At 35.3% G+C, this 21,903-nt stretch overlaps 1 protein-coding gene across 1 annotated transcript; it reads left to right on the top strand.

The window, feature by feature from the left end:
* The first annotated feature begins 501 nt into the window (after window positions 1-501).
* Window positions 502-3,292, top strand: LOC109791533 (uncharacterized). Its single transcript, XM_020350841.3, has 3 exons — window positions 502-1,144; window positions 1,320-1,667; window positions 2,351-3,292. Exons 1-3 carry the CDS (start codon window positions 695-697, stop codon window positions 2,972-2,974), a joined length of 1,422 nt encoding a protein of 473 aa, XP_020206430.1. The 5' UTR covers window positions 502-694; the 3' UTR covers window positions 2,975-3,292.
* The last annotated feature ends 18,611 nt before the right edge of the window (window positions 3,293-21,903 follow it).

Below are 21,903 nucleotides of genomic sequence, written 5' to 3'. Positions count from 1 at the left end.
ATAAACTTAATAACCGAACAGTGGTAGGGTTTATACTCGTATAAGCAAGGTCAGGAGTTCGAATCCTGTTTTATATATGCAGTCGCTTTAAATTTTAGAGTAAGCTATTTCACTACCTTTTAAGATGTCTTCAATGTGTTAAAGAGATTAGTTACTGTTATCGACGATGGATGCTCTAGGGACAATCCTAAAAAAAACTTAATAACCGAAAAAAAAATATCATACCATATTTGTATTTATTTAATAAGTTTAATAAAATGCATCAATGTTATTTTTTTTCAAGTATCAACTGAACAAAAAAATCTTCACCAAGAAAACTGAACACAAAAATGCATTTTTCCATAATCAATTTTGAATGAATGCACATTGGACAGAGGTTATTTATTCTAATTAAATTTCTAATCTTAAAAAACGGCTCCCTAATTAAGTTAAATTTAATTGAAAAAGTAATAAAGAAAAGAAAGTTTAAGTAGGTGAAAATGTGGTAGTATGAGAAGCAATCTAGCGCAACAGTGTGTGTAGACCACAGTTTACTTACTTACTGGTCTCGCGGCAACATTGTCCGAATCGGTTGCTTATGCCACACCACTCTCTCTCTTTCGTTTTAGCAAGCAAAATTTCCTCTGAACTCTAATAACTTGCGCGTGCGTGCTCTCTTCAAGCGAAGATACTCACTCACTCGCGTGTGTGAAAGATGGAGCGCAAGCAAGGCTTCTTTTCCGCGCTGAAGGACGAGGTGGTCCGCGGCCTCTCGCCGGCGCGGTCACGCGCCAAGAGCCCGGCGAGGAGCGCGTCGCCGATGTCCTCGCTGCTCCGCCGCCGGCGCAAGCAGCACGCGCCGCCGCCGGAGCTCTTGATGGCGAGATCGGGAAGCCTGCGGCCCGCGGAGGCCCTCTCGCCGCTGAAGGAAGGGCCCGACGGCACCGACGGGCAGGACTCCAGGCGCGGCGAGGGAAGGTGGGGCCACTGGATGAAAGGACCACTGGCGAGAACACCCTCCGTTTCCTCGTCCTCTTCCTCGTCCTCCTCTTGCAAGAAGTCCGATCTGAGGTTGCTCCTCGGCGTGTTGGGCGCTCCACTCGCCCCTGTCCACGTGTGCACCACCGACCCCTTCCCTCACCTCAGCATCAAAGACATCCCCATTGTAAGTCCCTCTTTTCACTCTCAGATCAACTGCACCTACCTTCACAATTTGTTTCCTTTCTCTTCAATTCCGTCAATCCTATGTTCTCTCGTTAAGATCAGTCTATGTTAGGTCACATTTTGAGTGTCACTGTTGATCTTGTGATGGTACTATGGGTGGTTTATGTTTGTTGTAGGAGACTTCTTCTGCGCAGTACATTCTGCAGCAGTACATTGCGGCTTCTGGAGGGCAGAAGCTTCAGAATTCGATTAACAATGCCTATGCCATGGGGAAGGTGAGGATGATAGCGTCCGAGTTCGAGACGGCGAACAAGGTCACGCGCAGCCGGAACTCCTCCAAGGCTGCTGAGTCTGGTGGGTTTGTCTTGTGGCAGATGAACCCCGACATGTGGTATGTGGAGCTTGCTCTTGGTGGCAGCAAGGTTCACGCCGGTTGCAATGGGAGACTCGTCTGGCGCCACACGCCCTGGCTCGGCGCCCACGCCGCCAAAGGGCCTGTTCGGCCGCTGCGTCGCGCCCTTCAGGTGACGTTTCCTGCCTTGTTACATGCATGTATGGCTGTGACTGTTGTATGCTGGAACCCTGGTTGGATAACTTTTTTCATAAGCACTTGCATGATCATAAGTAAGAAGGTAAAATACATTGAGTTTCTTCTATAAGCTAAAATCAAGTCATGCGCCAAGTGTTTGTTTGGGTAAATTTCTCCAGAACCGTTTTTAAGAGAGAAAAATTGGAGGGAAAATGAAATAAACTTGTCCATAAGCGATTATGCATAAAAGCCTGTCTGGATACAAGCTTAGAAGAGCTTTTGAGAGCTTCTCTACTGAAAATAACTTTATTTTAATATTAAACCTTTCAAAAACACTTATGGCTTATATCCAAACAAACTTACTTTAAAAAAAAATGTATTTTGAGAAAGCTAATAGAAGGGAGCTTCTATGCATAAGTTAATTTAGCTAAGGGAATTTATTTCTTTTTTTATTCCTACTTTTCTCTCTTAGAAGTATTTCTAGAGAAGTTTATCCAAACAGGTTCCAAGTTAGAAGACTGATTGAACTTTTATGCAAGTTCAGTGAATAAATTGATTTTAACTTATGTGAAGAAAATTCATTACCTTTTTAGTTTCTTTTGCATGTATTTATGGAGAAATTTATGTTAAGCAGGACTTAGGCTTTTGCTATGTTTCTGACTCCTTTTGTCTTAACAGGGTCTTGACCCAAGAACAACTGCTAGCATGTTTATCAATGCAAGATGCATTGGGGAGAAGAAGATAAATGAAGAGGACTGTTTCATCCTCAAGCTTTGTGCAGACCCCTCAACGTTGAAAGCCAGGAGTGAAGGTCCAGCAGAGATCATAAGGCATGTTCTGTTTGGGTACTTTAGCCAGAAAACGGGGCTTCTTGTTCACTTGGAGGACTCCCATTTGACCCGCATTCAGAACAACGGTGGTGATGCAGTATATTGGGAGACCACAATAAATTCGTTTCTCGATGATTACAGACCTGTTGAGGGGATAATGATTGCTCACTCAGGTCGTTCTGTAGTGACGCTTTTCAGGTTTGGGGAAACGGCAATGAGCCACACTAAAACAAGGATGGAAGAGGCTTGGACGATTGAGGAGGTTGCATTCAATGTTCCTGGCCTTTCTTTGGACTGTTTCATTCCTCCATCTGAGTTAAGGTTTGCTTCTATGAGTGAAGCCTGTGAGCTTCCTCAAGGTCAGAGGGTGAAGACTGCTGTGGCAGCAGCTGCATACCAAGCCAAAGTTGCTCAACTACAAAAATCCCATGAAAGCAGCACGAATAACATTAACTGGACAGTGGATGTTTAGCTAAGAGGAAGTTTCTGGATTAGGCCTAGGCGTCTAGTTTTTATACCTTTTGTGGACTATCTGACAAATTACTGCAGGTAAATGGTAAGATTGCAGCAGGGTTGTCAAGAGTTTTCTGCTGTGGGTCATTGCCTCGTCAAATCTGTAAATAGAAATGATCAGTCATGGATCCTGAAAAGTGAATTTCTATACTCTGGGTTTTTGGTGGATGATTATATGCATCAAGGTTTGTTTTTCCCACTTGCTTTCCATAAGTGTGTGAAATTGGGAATCTGCTGATCATTTTATAATCTATAATTCCTGTAGAGTTTTTTTTTTTCCTGTGAAAGCATCAACACTATGCTTGGAGATCACAGTTATAACCTCGATTTCGCTTCGTAACTGAAAAGTTTTGGCTTTGAGTTTCAATGGCCAGCACTTTGTCAGATATAAATATTGATATTGCTGGTGGTATCCGTATTCCGTAAGGAAATTTCTTCCATCTTTGAAGGAAATTAGGATTCAAGAACTTGTGTTTATTGCTGGTTTTTATTATGAATTGTAAACCAACTAGCCAGAGTAAGTAGTAGCTAAATTATTCCTAGGTCTATGAGTTTTATGCTTTTAAGGACACATATATGTTGAATATGGTGTGGCAAATTTATGTGTGGCAAATTTAGTCCCACATTGGATAGGTTTGGGAATGTGTAGTGCCTTAGGTTCTATATATAGAAACCCTTCCCTTCACTTTGAAATCATCCCAACTACAAGTTCATTTGTAACTTCTAAGGCTTGTAGTTTTCTCTTCTCTCTCTATTGTAATATTTCTTAGTGAAATATATTTGGTAGTGTCCGAGGAAGTAGGCATAATTGGCTGAACCTCGTTAAATTCTTGGTGTTCTTTCTTTCTTGTTTTGCTTTTGGTTTAAAATTTGCTAGACGTTTCCGCAACAATTGGTATCAAGAGCCAGGTTATTTTAAGGAAAAAACACTATGCTCTGTGCGCTGTAGGTATTCTATAGTCGGCACATCAGAAAATTTTTCCTTAATCCTGGACCTATTTTTATTATTTGACATTTAGCAAATTTTAAACACTCTTTTCGAATTGAGCTGAGATGGCAAACGAAGAAAATCCACTTAGAATTACATCATCAACTTTGAATGCTTCTTCAAGCATTTTGCAAAGAGCTGTTGGTGGGAATCCAAGGTTGATGGTAGAGATTTTCGATGGCAGCGGTCATTTCGGCATGTGGCAAAGTGAGGTTCTAGATGCTCTTTTTCAGCAAGGTCTAGACATTACAATTGAAGGAAAGAAACCAGAAAGTATGGGAGAGGAAGATTGGAAGACCCTCAATCGATTGGCATGTGGTACAATAAGGTCATGCTTATCAAGAGAGCAGAAGTATGCATTCTGCAAAGAGACCTCTGCTAGTAAGTTGATGACGGAGTTGGAGGAAAAGTTCTTGAAGAAAAGCAGTCAGAATAAACTTCACATGAAGAAAAGGCTGTTTCGGTTCACTTACATTCCTGGTGCCACAATGAATGATCACATCACTAGTTTTAATCAGCTTGTTGCTGATTTGTTAAACCTGGACGTGACTTTTGAAGATGAGGATCTTGCCCTAATGTTGTTGGGATCACTTCCTGAAGAGTTTGAGTTTCTGGAAACAACTCTACTCCATGGGAAGGTTGCTGTGTCTCTAAATGAAGTTTGTGGAGCCCTATACAGCTATGAACTGAGGAGAAAAGACAAAAAAGATAGCTCAGAGAAGGCTAATGAAGCTTTGGTTGCAAGAGGACGTCCGGTGATCCAGGCGAAAGGAAAGAAGAAGCGATCGAAGTCGAAGGCTAAAGTTGGGAAAGATGAGTGTGCCTTTTGTCGAGAAAAGGGGCATTGGAAGAAAGATTGTCCTAAACTAAAAAACAAAGGTCAATCTAAGACTGTTGCAGATTCAAATGTAGCTGAGTATGTTGATGACTCAGATTGTTCACTTGCTGTTTCTGGTTCAACCAGCTCTTCTAGTGCTTGGCTTCTTGATTCGGGATGCAGCAATCATATGTGTCCTAATCGAGAATGGTTCTATGATTTCAGAGAACTAGAAGAAGGAGTTGTTTATACAGCAAATGATGTTCCTCTTACCACACATGGGATTGGTTCTATTCGATTGAAGAATCGTGATGGAGCAATCAGAACTTTGAAGGATGTTCGTTTTGTCCCGAGTTTATCAAGAAATCTCATTTCTGTGGGAGCCTTAGAAGAGAAGGGTTTCACGGTGCACGCAGAAGGTGGAGTAATGAAGATAATCTCTGGAGCTCTGGTGGTAATGAAAGGAGTTCGGAAAAATAATAGGTTGTACTATTACCAAGGTACTACTATTATTGGAACTGCAGCAGTGGCATCCAGTGACGAGAAGGAGTTGGAGTTGGCCAAGTTATGGCATATGCGGCTGGGACACGCTGGTGAAAGATCCTTGAATTTACTCATGAAACAAGGATTGTTGAAAAATATTCAGGCTTGCAAATTGGACTTTTGTGAGCATTGTGTCAAAGGGAAGAAGACAAGGGTGAATTTTGGAACAGCTATCCATGATACTAAAGGTATTTTGGATTATGTTCATTCTGATGTGTGGGGACCTTCAAAAACAGCATCATTGGCAGGAAACCACTACTATGTCACCTTTGTTGATGATTTTTCCCGGAGAATTTGGGTGTATGCAATGAAGACTAAGGATGAGGTGCTTGGAATTTTCCTTAAATGGAAAAAGAGGATGGAAACCCAAACTGGGCGAAAGATCAAGCACTTTCGAACAGACAATGGTGGGGAGTACACGAGTGATCCATTTAAGAAGGCTTGCGAAGAAAGCGGCATTGTCAGACACTTCACAGTCAAGCACACACCACAACAAAATGGAGTGGCAGAACGCATGAATCGAACGTTGCTGGAGAAAGTTCGGTGTATGTTGTCCAATGCTGGATTGGGCAAACAGTTTTGGGCTGAAGCTGTTGTATATGCGAGTCATCTTATCAATCGCCTACCATCAAGTGCAATTGGTGGCAAAACACCACTAGAGAAATGGTTCGAAAAACCTGCTACAGATTATGATTCCTTACATGTATTTGGCTGCACTGCTTATTATCATGTTAAGGAGTCAAAATTGGATCCTCGTGCAAAGAAAGCAATTTTCATGGGGATTGCATCTGGTGTAAAAGGATATCGTCTTTGGTGCCTAGAGACCAAGAAGACAATCATTAGCAGGGATGTCACCTTTGATGAATCTACCATGTTGGGAAAGGTGACAACAGAACAAAAGAAGAATGGTACTCCAAAACAGGTGGAGTTTGAAAGGAAGATTGTTTTTCCAGCAAATGATGAAGAAAAAACTCCTATGGTAGATGAGGAGTCAGATGAAGAAGAGGTTCATATCCAAGAACCTCCACAGCAACTTGAATCAATTGCATTAAGAAAGCCAAAGAGGACAACCATAATGCCTGCTCGTTATGTTGATATGGTGTCCTATGCATCTCCAGTTGCAAGTGATGACATTCCTACCACTTATATTGAAGCAGTCAAAGGTTCAAAAGAAGATAAGTGGAGAAGTGCCATGTCTGAAGAAATGGAGTCCCTTAGAAGGAACCAGACTTGGAAGTTAGCAAATCTTCCAAAGGGAAAGAAAGCAATTGGGTGCAAATGGGTATATGCAAAGAAAGATGGATTTCCTGACAAGTCAGAAGTGCGCTACAAAGCAAGGTTAGTAGCCAAAGGTTATGCTCAGAAGGAAGGAATTGACTACAATGAGGTGTTTTCTCCAGTTGTAAAACACTCTTCCATCCGTGTTCTGTTGGCTTTGGTGGCACAATTGGATATGGAACTGGTTCAAATGGATGTAAAGACGGCATTTTTACATGGAGACTTGGAGGAGGAAATCTATATGACTCAGCCTGAAGGGTTCAAGGTTGCTGGAAAAGAAAATATGTTTTGTAAACTTGAAAAATCGTTGTACGGATTGAAGCAATCACCAAGACAATGGTACAAACGATTTGACAAGTTTATGTTGAGGCAAAAGTACACAAGGAGCAAGTACGATCACTGTGTGTATTTGCGCAAGCTGCATGATGGATCTTTTATATATCTTCTTCTTTATGTTGATGATATGTTGATTGCTTCCAAGAACAAAGAGGAAATTGAGAAGTTAAAAACTCAATTAAATGGTGAATTTGAAATGAAGGATCTTGGTGAAGCAAAGAAGATTCTTGGCATGGAGATAAGTAGAGACAGAAAATTGGGAAGACTTTGTTTAACTCAGAAAGAGTATTTGAAAAGGGTACTAAAACGTTTTGGCATATCTGATGAATCCAAACCTGTTAGTACACCACTTGCTTCTCATTTTAAACTCAGTGCAAATTTATCTCCAAGAGATGCAGCAGAGAAAGCCTACATGTCTAAAGTTCCATATGCTAGCGCTGTTGGAAGCTTAATGTATGCTATGGTGTGTACAAGGCCTGACATTTCATATGCAGTAGGGGTTGTGAGCAGGTACATGCATAATCCAGGAAAAGAGCATTGGCAAGCTGTGAAATGGATTCTACGGTACATTCTGAACACTGTAGATGTTGGTTTGGTATTTCAGCAGGAACAAGATGGTCAAAATGTGGTTGGATATTGTGATTCCAACTATGCTGGAGATCTGGATAATCGTCGATCAACTACTGGCTATGTTTTTACTTTGGCAAAAGCACCGGTATGTTGGAGGTCTACTTTACAGTCAACTGTAGCTTTGTCTACAACAGAGGCAGAGTATATGGCTTTGACAGAGGCTGTGAAGGAAGCAATTTGGCTTCAAGGGTTGCTTGGTGAATTAGGAATTCTACAAAAGCATGTGAAGGTGCATTGTGATAGTCAAAGTGCAATCATGTTGGCAAAGAATCAAACTTACCATGCAAGGACGAAGCATATTGATGTTCGTTACCACTTCATAAGAGAGATTATCGAAGAAGGTGGAGTGGCTATCCAGAAGATAAGGACCACAGAGAATCCAGCTGATATATTGACAAAGGTAGTAGATTCAATCAAGTTCCAACACTGTTTGGACTTGATTAATATTATCAAAATTTGAAGACTGCATTGGTAGACACTATCAAAGATGAGAGATTTGAAAATATGAAATTTGCCAAGGTGGAGATTTGTTGAATATGGTGTGGCAAATTTATGTGTGGCAAATTTAGTCCCACATTGGATAGGTTTGGGAATGTGTAGTGCCTTAGGTTCTATATATAGAAACCCTTCCCTTCACTTTGAAATCATCCCAACTACAAGTTCATTTGTAACTTCTAAGGCTTGTAGTTTTCTCTTCTCTCTCTATTGTAATATTTCTTAGTGAAATATATTTGGTAGTGTCCGAGGAAGTAGGCATAATTGGCTGAACCTCGTTAAATTCTTGGTGTTCTTTCTTTCTTGTTTTGCTTTTGGTTTAAAATTTGCTAGACGTTTCCGCAACAATATATATATCGACAATTTATGACAAGCTTGTATCAATATTTAGTTGTAACTGTTAGAAATATGTCAAGATTTCCTACATTATTCGAACTGTTTCTTTTTTATATGAAAAAGAAAACTACTAACTTCATGGCCTTTGTTCTCCTTGGATGACATAGTTTTCTCGTGCAATTTGATATAATGATTAGCCTCGGTCCCTTGTGGGATGCTAGTTATGAAATGTGAATCACAAATGTAAATACCTTGGATACGATAAAGTGCAATTTGCTTTCTTTATAGGTAATCCGTCACATTAGTTAGTTGGTTAAGATATGGGTATTGATGATTAGGTTTTTACAAGTAGGCCACCGCAAAGTCATGGTTGAGGCAGACCCTCTATCCTCCAATCTTTTAAACTTTTATTCAATAAAGTACAAAGTCCTCACCCCAACCAAAAAGAGTAGTGCATTTACTTTATCTACGTTTTCAACACTTTCATGGATCATAGATCGACACTTCCAACACAGCGCATGTTTGCTTATATACATTGGGCACAATTTGATGGAAAAGTCCTAGCCATTTCCTTAGAACCGTAGCTGAACCAGCCTATCACACAGGTTAGGCAATAAGTGGGCTAATTCGGTTCGAGTCATTATAGGTTGATTGGTTAAATGAGTTGACTCATTTAAATTTAAAAAATAAATAATTAAATTTTATAAAAAAAATATTATAATTTTATATTTTAGAATTACACAATAGAACAAGTAAAATAACAAAAAGGAATTAGATATCACCCACAACTAACTTAATCAACTTATAAAATCAAAATTGTTATATAAAATATTGACAAATAATATCAAATTGACACTATTATCATAATTCATAATTTATATGTATAAAATTTAGTCAATGATATAAATGTATAATCACATAAATTAATATTTGAAAACATAAAAAGTAAAATAATATATATATATATATATATATATATATGATAGGAGTTATAATTACACCGGTGTAACTTTTACTAAGTATTACACTGCTCAATAACTTTATATTTATTGCGAATTTTGTAAATTCAACCGTTAGATTGAAAGTTCATATCCCTTAGATTATATATACAAAATTTTATATTAATCCAAGATGATTCGATACTTTATTTTTATAAAACAAAATTGACATAATATATTCATTTCAAAATATACTAAAATTATAAAACAAAATTGACATAATATATTCATTTCAAAATATACTAAAATATGAACACTTTGATTACCTTCAAGTTATTGCTCAATTTTAACAAAATTTGATATACACGTATAAAGTAATATGAACTTTCAATATAACGGTTGGATTTATAAAATTCACAATAAATATAAAGTTATTGAGCAGTGTAATACTTAGTAAAAGTTACATCGATATAATTATAACTCTCTCTCTCTCTCTCTCTCTCTCTATATATATATATATATATATATATATATATATATATATATATATATATTTCAATGGTATAAATGTTGGGTTAAGCCATCACAATACCCTAGGAGGATATACACCAGGATTCGTTGGGATAATAATAAAACATAATAATAAATTAATTAATATTAAAATAATCTTAAATAACAAATTATCTAGAATAGAAAATAATTATCTTAACGTTAGAATATATATATATATATATATATATATATATATATATATATAGATATTTGGTATCATGGTATTGATAGAAATATTTATCGACTTCATTGAAAATTAATTTCTTTCTAAACCTTTACTGCATTAAGATTATTCCTTCTAGCATTATTTTTTTTTTTATCAAACCTAAAGCTCAAATTCGAGACTTGAGGTTTAATATTAGAATATATGGCATAAACACATTTTTTTCTTTTAAATCTTTTAAACTTTTTTTTATCTTATAACATATTTTCTTAGAATTTAGAATATTATTATATTAATTTTGCAGTAATCCTATTTTTATCCATTTTGTATTTGCTTATATATATAATTATTTAACATTTAGGATATTGTTTTATTTTTGTTAAGAGATAAGTCTGTTTCCCTAATAATACAAAGAAAAAAATAATGCTAATAATAAATATAAAAGAGAAAGTGTGTAAAAGTGAGAAGAAACTTTTATAGGAAAAAATAAATAAAAATAGGAGATTGACATGTGATAATCTAACACTTTCTTTTACTAGTAGTCATAAAAATTAAAAATTAATTTTTTTTGTTGTTTTAATTTTATTAAGAGATAAGACTTTTAATATTGGAATTCAAATTTAAAAAGATAAAAAAAAAAATTATGTTGTTTTATTTTTATTAAGAGATAAGACTTTTAATATTAGAATTCAAATTTTAGAAAGAAGATATTAATCCATATATATTAAACATAAATTTCGATTTTACGGGAAAACGATTTTAAGGATTTTTCTTCTATGAGAGGATTTTATTTTATTTTATTAAATTTTTATCTAATTTTATTTATCATACTTATTTATGAATTAAAGTTTAATATTTTAAAAATAAATTATTAATAAATACAAATAATATTGCTACATAATATAAATTATTTATCAAAAATTTAAAATATAATTTATAGATTTAAGAATATATATTTATACAAATTTTAAATATAATTTATATATTCAAATATAATATTTATTTAGATATATAATTTATTATAAATTTTAGTCACGTATCATAAATATATAGCTTGTGCATTGCATAAGTTAAAATACTAGTAATAAAGTAAAAATACAAGTAAAAACAACTATAATAAAATGAAAATAAAGTGTTTGTTTAAGCAAGAAAATTTGTTTTCATTCGTGTGACATGTGTATATTTTTGTACTTTGCCCTTTAACCCACTTGTATAGTCTTTACATATATTTGTAATAGGATATGATATTCCTCTCCTTCTATCTTATCTATCTTAAGTTTGATAGAATTTTATACAAGTTGCATCATATCATCAGTACCATATGTCACAAGACATATATTTATAAAGATAATGGAGAGGAGATTACCTTTTCATTTATTAGGCTACACTATTTTATGTGCATTCATATGTGGCTTCCGATACCCATCGATCTCATTAAATAAATATTTCAAGAACTGTCAAGATACTATTCAACCAATATTTTATAAATAAATGAAAATTTAAAATAAAAAATGTAAGTTTATAACATTCTCTCACTTGGGCGACATTGATTTTAAAAATATAAATGAAATGAAATAAAATAAAATAAAATAAAATTTTAAAAATAAAAATAAACCCAAAAACAAATAAAAATAGACTCATTGATTGAACGTTTACAATCACAAACATATATCTTGACACTAATCATAAAATAAACATAGGTTTCGAATAATAAAATATAATGTTTATATCATATGTTTCGGTATATGAATTAACTCATATTGACAAATTATGTTTATGAACCAATTTTTTGTGATCTCATAATAAAATTTTCATTATCAAATATTTTATGTAAAAGATGATATTATTATTAACATATACATTAGTTATAATTGAGTAAAAAATATATTAAAATCATGGTTATATACATTAATTTATAAATACTATATAATCATCTTTTTCTATTATTATACAATAATATATAACAATAATTTTAATAAATAAATAAAATACATTTTATAAAATGAAATTAATAAAATACTTTATTTTTAATATATTTATTATTTTATAAAATTTATATTAAATCAAATACATGTGAATCGCATCACATAATAGTTATGTAATATATATATATATATATATATATTAATTTTAAAGTATATGTAAAGTAAATAAAAGTATCGCTAATGATGACACTACAAGAAATGTTACATATATATAGTGACATATAAAAATTGTCACTTATGTATAATATATGTAAGTATATGTTTATTTGACATATAGTTATACATAATTTTAATGTTGATTTTGAATGAAATTTAACAACATATTTTGTGTGTCACTATATGTGAATATAAATATAATTAATTAATAAACTATAAAATGAAAAATAATAGTAGACTAATACTATAATTTAAAAAGTAAAAATTAAAATAATGATAAAAAATAATAATCTTTAAAACTATAAACTAATATTATTAAAATAAACATAATAAAATTCATAAATGATTATTATAAAAATAAAAATACTAAAAAATAAAATTTTTTATACTGATACTTTGTTGGTACCGGGTCTAATTAATAATATATATTTATTCTAAATTATTTATTTAAAATATAAGAAATTGAAATAATTTTAAAATTTTTATTTTTACTAATATTTTTAAAAAATAAAAATGTAAATATTCTATAACATCAATCTTTTAAATTTTATAATAAAATATATATTATTAATCTAATTACAAAAATGTAGGATGTTACATATTACAAATTAGATAACTTAGTTGTAGGATGAATAGCACATTTATGATACTTCTACTTTTTTTCAATAAATATGTTTTATTAAAAAATAATAAAAAGGATTTTAATCACTTGTTTCTTTATTTATTTATCCTATGTGTCTATTTTTTTTTGTGGAAAATAAAAATGATTTTAACTCATGCAATAATTTGTGATGTTAAATTGAGTAGCATTTCTATCTTTTAATATCACTTAAATCATAAAAATTTACAAAGTAGTCGTTTATTATCATTAATTTTGTGCATAGAGTAAAATGATTTATTTTCTTTAAAAAAATATGATCACATGCAATAATCAATAACGTTAATTGAATAATAATTTTATTTTAAACATTGATTATAAGGATTTAATGACTGACCATTTGTTAGTTTAAATTCTTGTTTAAGAAACTTGATCTCTTTTGTTAATATAATAATAAATAAATATATCGTAACTAATAGCATTAATTGAATAATAATTTTATCTTTAACGTTATTATGAGGATTTAATGATTATTTATTTATCAACTAAAATTCTTATGCAAGCTTTTTCCCTTAATTTAAAAATATAAAAACAGACCTATTTCATATATAAATTATTTTAATTTGTGCAATGATTTGCGATATTAATTAAGTAACACTTTTACCTTTATTATCGTAAATCATAAAAATTTATAGGATAGTCATTTGCTATTATAAACTTTTACACATAGGATAAAAAAAATATATTTTTACGAAAAATCAATAATAGTAATTATCGATAATATTATTTGAATAGAAAATTCTATCTTTAATATTATCAAATTTTAGAGTTTAATGACTAGTCATTTTCTAGCTTAAATTCTTATCCAAATTTTTTAAAAAATATAAATGAAAAAGAAGCCCTATTTTGTGACACCCTCTACCCCGCATATCATAACTCAATAAATTTAAATATAACATTTAATAATCAAACATGTTTAAAGAGTATCACATTTTTAACATACACAATCAGCAGAAATTACAAAGAAATAAATCTCAAGTTTCCAAAATAATAACATTAACATCCTAATCTAATCTTATTTATGCCCCGATGTCACATGTCCTATCAGAGCATAGCCCATAAAGAAGCCTAAGCTTCACGACCAACATTCTCAGCCTCATACTGATAATCACCTGTATAACAGTCAGAGAAAAACAACACAAAGAAAAAGGGAGTGAGAAAACATCTCACTCGGCTCACAGTGTAGAAATATATACCAGATAGCCAAGCACAAACAAAATATGTATAACATAGATTAATAAAATATCACATCTTACTCATTCAAGGCATATTCATTTGTCATATAACATCAAAAGACACATGTATGGACACGGACTACATTTTATCATGCATGTGGCGCCAGTCACTTATCACGTAGTATATTGCCGCTAGCAATACACAAAGAGTAGTCTAGGAGTACATGCCGGGACACAACCTCTGCGCACTCTCACTAGAAGGACATACTACCAGAGTCTCGTCGGGATAGCTAAGCCGCGCAAGATACATCCCATGCACACAATGGGCGAGACTGGGACTTCCAAACCGAGCCATCCCCAAGGACTGATCCCCACAGCTTTTACACTAGGGGGCCTTCTCTGGCGGCGTATTCCATATCGTACCCTTATCACTTTATGCAAATGATGCATGTCAAACAAGACTCTATGCATTCTCATATCACTTTATCACTTTCCATGGTCATTTCTCTTTATCACATTTCATATCTCATTGTCACATTATCACATTATCTATCTCATGGTCAATCATATCTCATGGTCATTTCACATCATATTTCATCATCACATCATATCATTAGAAACATCACATTCACATTATCATATCATATTCATAACTTTCACAATCATAATCTCAACAGAATTTCTATTCATACACACATATTAACCAAGCAATTAGAACATACAAACAATATAACATACAACAAACACAGGATTGGGGGCCAATCCCACTACCCAGCATACAATCCCACACCCAGAGCGAGATTTCTCACTCCCCCCCCTTACCTGGATGACAAGCGCTGAAACTAAAGAAGGGCTTCCTCCTCTAGGCTCCTTCTACTAGGATAGAACCACCTCCTATGGATTCCTCTAGGTCTTCAAAGAGAAGAAGAGGAGAAGAAGAGAGTATAAGAGAAGAGAGAATGAGAATTGAGGGATGGTTTGCAATGGAGAAGTGAAGGGCTATTTATAGCCTTCAAGACACATTAAAAAATGGAAAATAATGAAAAAATCTTAGACAAAACTAAGTGGAATGAATTAGTGAGATGAATTATTAAAGTTGGTGGGATGAATTAATGGAGTTGGTGCCATGTTCTTTTCCTCATCGACTTTAGCTACTGATTTGGACCTTATAGACAGCCGAATCTGAAAATATTTCCTTCATCAAAGTTGTAGGATTTTCTCTTATCTTTCCATAGCCACCAAGTTTGTATCATTTGAACAACCACCGACCAAGTTATACCCCACAAACCGAGGCTTGCCAATCAGTCCAGCGAGAACCAATTGTATCAATCAAATTCCAATTTTGACCTCCTAAACGACCGATTTTGCAAATGGCTATTTCTGTAAAAGTTGTGCGTTTTTCTCTTAGATTTCCATTGACACCAATTTTGCATCATTTGGACCATCACAGCCCAAGTTATGCCCTAAACACCGAGGTTTGCCAGTCAGCCCAGCGAAAACGATTTTATTGAAAAGAAAGTTTACAACTATCTAATTAAGCCCAACAATATACATATATTTCTAAAGCCTACAATTAAGCATAAATGAAATGTGAATTAGCTACAATTGAAGTAAAATATAATCACAAAATTATGACCAAATACCATATAATAATAATAAAAACTGGGATGTTACAATTCTCCCCTCCTTTAAGAAATTTCGTCCTCGAAATTTACCTGAAAACAGGAATGGATGAGCTTCCCGCATTTTGCTTTCTAGTTCCCATGTAGCGTCTTCTTCAAAGTTTCCTCCCCAAACAACTTTGACTAAAGGAATTTCCTTACCTCTTAGTTGCCTTACCCTCTTGTCCTCAATTCTCAAAGGTATGGTTTCATAAGTGAGGTTATCCTTTAACTGAATGTTGTCGGGTTCCACAATATGAGATGGGTCATGAATGTATTTTCTAAGTTGAGAAACATGGAAGACATCATGAAGATTTGATAGGGATGGAGGTAACGCAATTTGGTAGGCTACATCACCAACTCTTTTAAGGATCTGGTAGGGACCAATGAATCTTGGAGTAAGTTTGCGAGATTTAAGTGCTCTACCAATTCCAGTCCAAGGAGTTACTTTAAGGAATACATGATTTCCCTCTTTAAACTCAAGGTCTTTCCTTCTTTTATCATAGTAGCTCTTTTGTCTACTTTGGGACGCTCTCATTTTATCCTGGATCATCTTAACCTTCTCGGTGGTTTGTTGAACTATCTCAGGTCCCAAAATGGCACTCTCTCCAGGTTCTACCCAACACAAAGGTGTTCTACATCTCCTACCATACAAAGCCTCATAGGGTGCCATCCCAATACTGGAATGGTAGCTATTATTGTAGGTAAACTCTATCAAAGGTAGGAAACTATCCCAAGTACCTCCATGTTCTAAGATACAAGCTCTCAACAAGTCTTCTAAGGATTGTATGGTCCTCTCAGTCTGGCCATCTGTTTGGGGGTGATATGCTGAACTCAACCTAAGCTTAGTGCCTAACGCCTTATGCAAGCTCTCCCAAAATCTAGAGGTGAACCTAGGATCTCTATCAGAAACTATACTAGTAGGAACCCCATGCAACCTTACAATCTCACCTATGTACAACTTGGTTAATCTCTCCAAAGGGTATCTAATGTTAATGGGAATAAAATGGGCAGACTTAGTTAATCTATCCACAATGACCCATATAGCATCCAAGTTCTTCCTTGTCCTAGGTAATCCTACTACAAAATCCATCGAGATGCTATCCCATTTCCACACAGGCACATCTAAAGGTTGTAGCAGACCTGAAGGTTTCTGGTGTTCTACTTTAGCTTTCTGACATACTAAGCAAGCATACACAAATTCCTCTACCTCCCTCTTCATCTTAGGCCACCAGAACATTTTCCTAAGGTCTTGGTACATCTTAGTGGCTCCTGGATGGATACTAAGGCTGCTCCTATGACCTTCTTCTAGGATTGCTTTCTTAAGCTCAGGCACACTAGGAATGCATAACCTGTCCTTAAATCTTAACACCCCATCTACTCCAACTTTAAACTCACTTTCCACACCTTGATTCAACTTCTCTACTTGACTCAATAAGAAAGGATCTGCTTTCTGACCTTTTCTAATCTCATCTATCAAGTTATTAGTCACTCTCAAGGCTCCCAACTTAATACTCCTAGAGGTCAGTTCACACACTAAGCTCATATCTCTAAACTCTTCAATCATGTGCAACTCCTTAATCATCAAAGAAGAGATTCTCAAGGATTTTCGACTCAGAGCATCAGCTACAACATTAGCCTTGCCAGGGTGGTAATTTAATTGAAAATCATAATCCTTAAGGAACTCTAACCATCTCCTCTGCCTCATATTTAGTTCTTTTTGGTCAAATAAGTACTTAAGGCTCTTATGATCACTAAAAACTTCAAATCTAGACCCAAACAAGTAATGCCTCCACAACTTAAGAACAAATACTACTGCAGCTAATTCAAGGTCATGGGTAGGGTAGTTTTGTTCATGGATTTTCAATTGCCTAGAAGCATAGGCTATTACCTTTCCCTTCTGCATAAGTACCCCTCCTAAACCCATCTTAGAGGCATCACAATACACTACAAAGGTTTCATTAGGGTCAGGTAATGCTAAAATAGGGGCACTAGTTAACCTCCTCTTAAGTTCCTGAAAGTTCTCTTCACACTTAGAGTCCCACACAAAAGGTTGATTCTTCCTAGTCAATTTGGTCAAAGGTAATGCTAATTTAGAAAAACCCTCTATAAACCTCCTATAATACCCAGCTAACCCCAGAAAACTCCTGATCTCAAAAACTGACTTAGGTGTTTTCCACTCAAGTACAGCTTCTACCTTAGAAGGGTCTACAGCTATCCCTCCTTCAGAAATCACATGTCCCAAAAAGCTTACACTATTGAGCCAGAATTCACACTTAGACAATTTAGCATATAACTGCTTCTCCTTAAGGGTTTGAAGGACAATCCTAAGGTGTTCAGCATGTTCTTCCTTAGTCTTAGAATATACAAGGATGTCATCTATGAAGACTACTACAAATCTATCCAAATAGGGGTGAAAGATCCTATTCATATAATCCATGAATACTCCAGGTGCATTAGTTACACCGAAAGGCATAACTAAATACTCATAGTGCCCATAGCGGGTTCTAAAAGCAGTCTTTGGGATATCCTCGGATTTCACTCGGATTTGGTGATAACCTGATCTCAAATCTATCTTACTAAACACACAAGCCCCAACTAGCTGGTCCATAAGGTCATCTATTCTAGGCAATGGATACTTATTCTTGATGGTTACTTTATTTAGTTGCCTATAGTCTACGCACAACCTCATGCTCCCATCTTTCTTCTTGACCAACAAAACAGGCGCTCCCCAAGGTGAGACACTAGGTCTAATGAATTGTTTCTCTTGAAGTTCTTCTATCTGTTTCTTGAGTTCAGCTAACTCCTTAGGGGACATTCTATAAGGTGCTATGGATATGGGTGCAGTACCAAGTACTAAGTCTATGGAAAACTCAATCTCCCTCTCAGGTGGTAAGCTAGATATGTCCTTAGGGAAAACTTCAGGAAACTCTCTTACTATGGGAATCTTACTAGGCTCATGGTCTTTCTCAAGAGTTAAACAGGCGAGAATCATGTAAACCTTTTCATTTTCCTTTAAACAAGTTTTTATTTTGTTAGCACTTAAAAACTCTGCGCCCTTATTCTCACCAAAAGATATGGATTTTTCAAAACAATTTAGTAGGACATGATTGGAAGATAACCAGTCCATTCCAAGAATGATATCGAGTTGACTAAGAGGCAAACAGATAAGGTCAACCAGAAACTGTCTTTCAGAAATAGAAATTGGGCATTTGAGGCAAATACTAGAAGTAGATATGGGACCTTCTGTGGGAGTTTCTACCACTAGATCATAGCTCAAATAAGACACTGGCAATTTCAATTTTTGGACACAGGCAAAAGAAATGAAAGAATGAGTTGCACCAGAGTCAAACAGTACAACCAAAGGATTCTCAGCTATGAAACAAATACCTTGTATTAAATTATCGGACTGAGTAGCTTCAGCACTACTAAGAGCAAATACTCTTCCAGTAGTTGTTGGACGTTTAGGTTGAGAATTAGCTCCTGTTCCCATCATACGTTGCTTTGGCGATTGTGGACACTGAGTACTAATATGACCTTTGCCATTGCAATTGAAACATGTTATTTCTTTGTCGGGACAGTTATAGTGTTCATGCCCACGCAGCCCACATTTCTTGCATCGATTAGTAGGGGTAGAAACAGAGCCTCCTACACTAGCAGCACCACTTACGAAAGAATTTCTAGCAACGGATCTACTCTTAGCATGATTTCCTTGAATTTTGGTAGGAACAGAGTAAGGCTTACTCTTACCCAGAGCACTAGAACCTGCAGCACGTATAGGACCTCCAACCCCTTTGTAGAAACTAGCACGTGCACGATTATCACGATCATAGATTCTACTCTTGTTGACAAGCGTTGGATAGTGATAGATCTCTTGATAATTAATTGCTGTTTTTATCTCCGGACGAAGGCCATTCACGAACTTAATACACTTAGCCCTTTCACCACCCTCACCATGGTAATGAGTACAATAGCGAACCAAGGCATCAAATTTTGCAGCATACTCTGCCACTGTATCATTTCCTTGTTTCAGCTCGAGAAATTCAACTTCTTTCTGGCTTCTTACATCATCCGGGAAATACTTTTCGAGGAAGACTCTCTTGAAGTTGTCCCAATTCAATTGCACTCCTCCATCAATCATCCTTTGAAGAGCTCCTTCCCACCAAAAATGGGCATCAGCAGTCAACATGAAGGTAGCCAGCCTCACCTTCTGAGCGAAAGGACACTCCATGGCATTAAAAATCTTTTCGATTTCCATTAGCCAATTCATCGCAACATCTGGGTCATATCCTCCTTGGAAAGTAGGTGGATTATTTTGTTGAAATCGCTCTAACCAGTTAGGAGTGATTTCAGCCCTATTATTGTTACTCACGGCTTGTGCTAACGCTTGAAGAGCATCAGCAATTGCACGATCATTTCTACCAGCCATAATCTAAGAAAATAGTACACATGACAACAAACATAATCAACCATCATGCTAGTATAAATTTCTCAACTATCACACAAGCACAGTAGACTCATAACTCACGGTCGATTTGATCAACCAGGCTCTGATACCACTAAATGTGACACCCTCTACCCCGCATATCATAACTCAATAAATTTAAATATAACATTTAATAATCAAACATGTTTAAAGAGTATCACATTTTTAACATACACAATCAGCAGAAATTACAAAGAAATAAATCTCAAGTTTCCAAAATAATAACATTAACATCCTAATCTAATCTTATTTATGCCCCGATGTCACATGTCCTATCAGAGCATAGCCCATAAAGAAGCCTAAGCTTCACGACCAACATTCTCAGCCTCATACTGATAATCACCTGTATAACAGTCAGAGAAAAACAACACAAAGAAAAAGGGAGTGAGAAAACATCTCACTCGGCTCACAGTGTAGAAATATATACCAGATAGCCAAGCACAAACAAAATATGTATAACATAGATTAATAAAATATCACATCTTACTCATTCAAGGCATATTCATTTGTCATATAACATCAAAAGACACATGTATGGACACGGACTACATTTTATCATGCATGTGGCGCCAGTCACTTATCACGTAGTATATTGCCGCTAGCAATACACAAAGAGTAGTCTAGGAGTACATGCCGGGACACAACCTCTGCGCACTCTCACTAGAAGGACATACTACCAGAGTCTCGTCGGGATAGCTAAGCCGCGCAAGATACATCCCATGCACACAATGGGCGAGACTGGGACTTCCAAACCGAGCCATCCCCAAGGACTGATCCCCACAGCTTTTACACTAGGGGGCCTTCTCTGGCGGCGTATTCCATATCGTACCCTTATCACTTTATGCAAATGATGCATGTCAAACAAGACTCTATGCATTCTCATATCACTTTATCACTTTCCATGGTCATTTCTCTTTATCACATTTCATATCTCATTGTCACATTATCACATTATCTATCTCATGGTCAATCATATCTCATGGTCATTTCACATCATATTTCATCATCACATCATATCATTAGAAACATCACATTCACATTATCATATCATATTCATAACTTTCACAATCATAATCTCAACAGAATTTCTATTCATACACACATATTAACCAAGCAATTAGAACATACAAACAATATAACATACAACAAACACAGGATTGGGGGCCAATCCCACTACCCAGCATACAATCCCACACCCAGAGCGAGATTTCTCACTCCCCCCCTTACCTGGATGACAAGCGCTGAAACTAAAGAAGGGCTTCCTCCTCTAGGCTCCTTCTACTAGGATAGAACCACCTCCTATGGATTCCTCTAGGTCTTCAAAGAGAAGAAGAGGAGAAGAAGAGAGTATAAGAGAAGAGAGAATGAGAATTGAGGGATGGTTTGCAATGGAGAAGTGAAGGGCTATTTATAGCCTTCAAGACACATTAAAAAATGGAAAATAATGAAAAAATCTTAGACAAAACTAAGTGGAATGAATTAGTGAGATGAATTATTAAAGTTGGTGGGATGAATTAATGGAGTTGGTGCCATGTTCTTTTCCTCATCGACTTTAGCTACTGATTTGGACCTTATAGACAGCCGAATCTGAAAATATTTCCTTCATCAAAGTTGTAGGATTTTCTCTTATCTTTCCATAGCCACCAAGTTTGTATCATTTGAACAACCACCGACCAAGTTATACCCCACAA

The sequence above is a fragment of the Cajanus cajan genome, chromosome 9 (genome assembly GCF_000230855.2).
Source record: "Cajanus cajan strain Asha chromosome 9, NIPB_CcT2T_4, whole genome shotgun sequence".
NCBI classification, from domain to species: domain Eukaryota; kingdom Viridiplantae; phylum Streptophyta; class Magnoliopsida; order Fabales; family Fabaceae; genus Cajanus; species Cajanus cajan.
The sequence above is the reverse complement of the archived record's forward strand: the minus strand, read 5'-3'. Positions and strand labels throughout refer to the sequence as shown.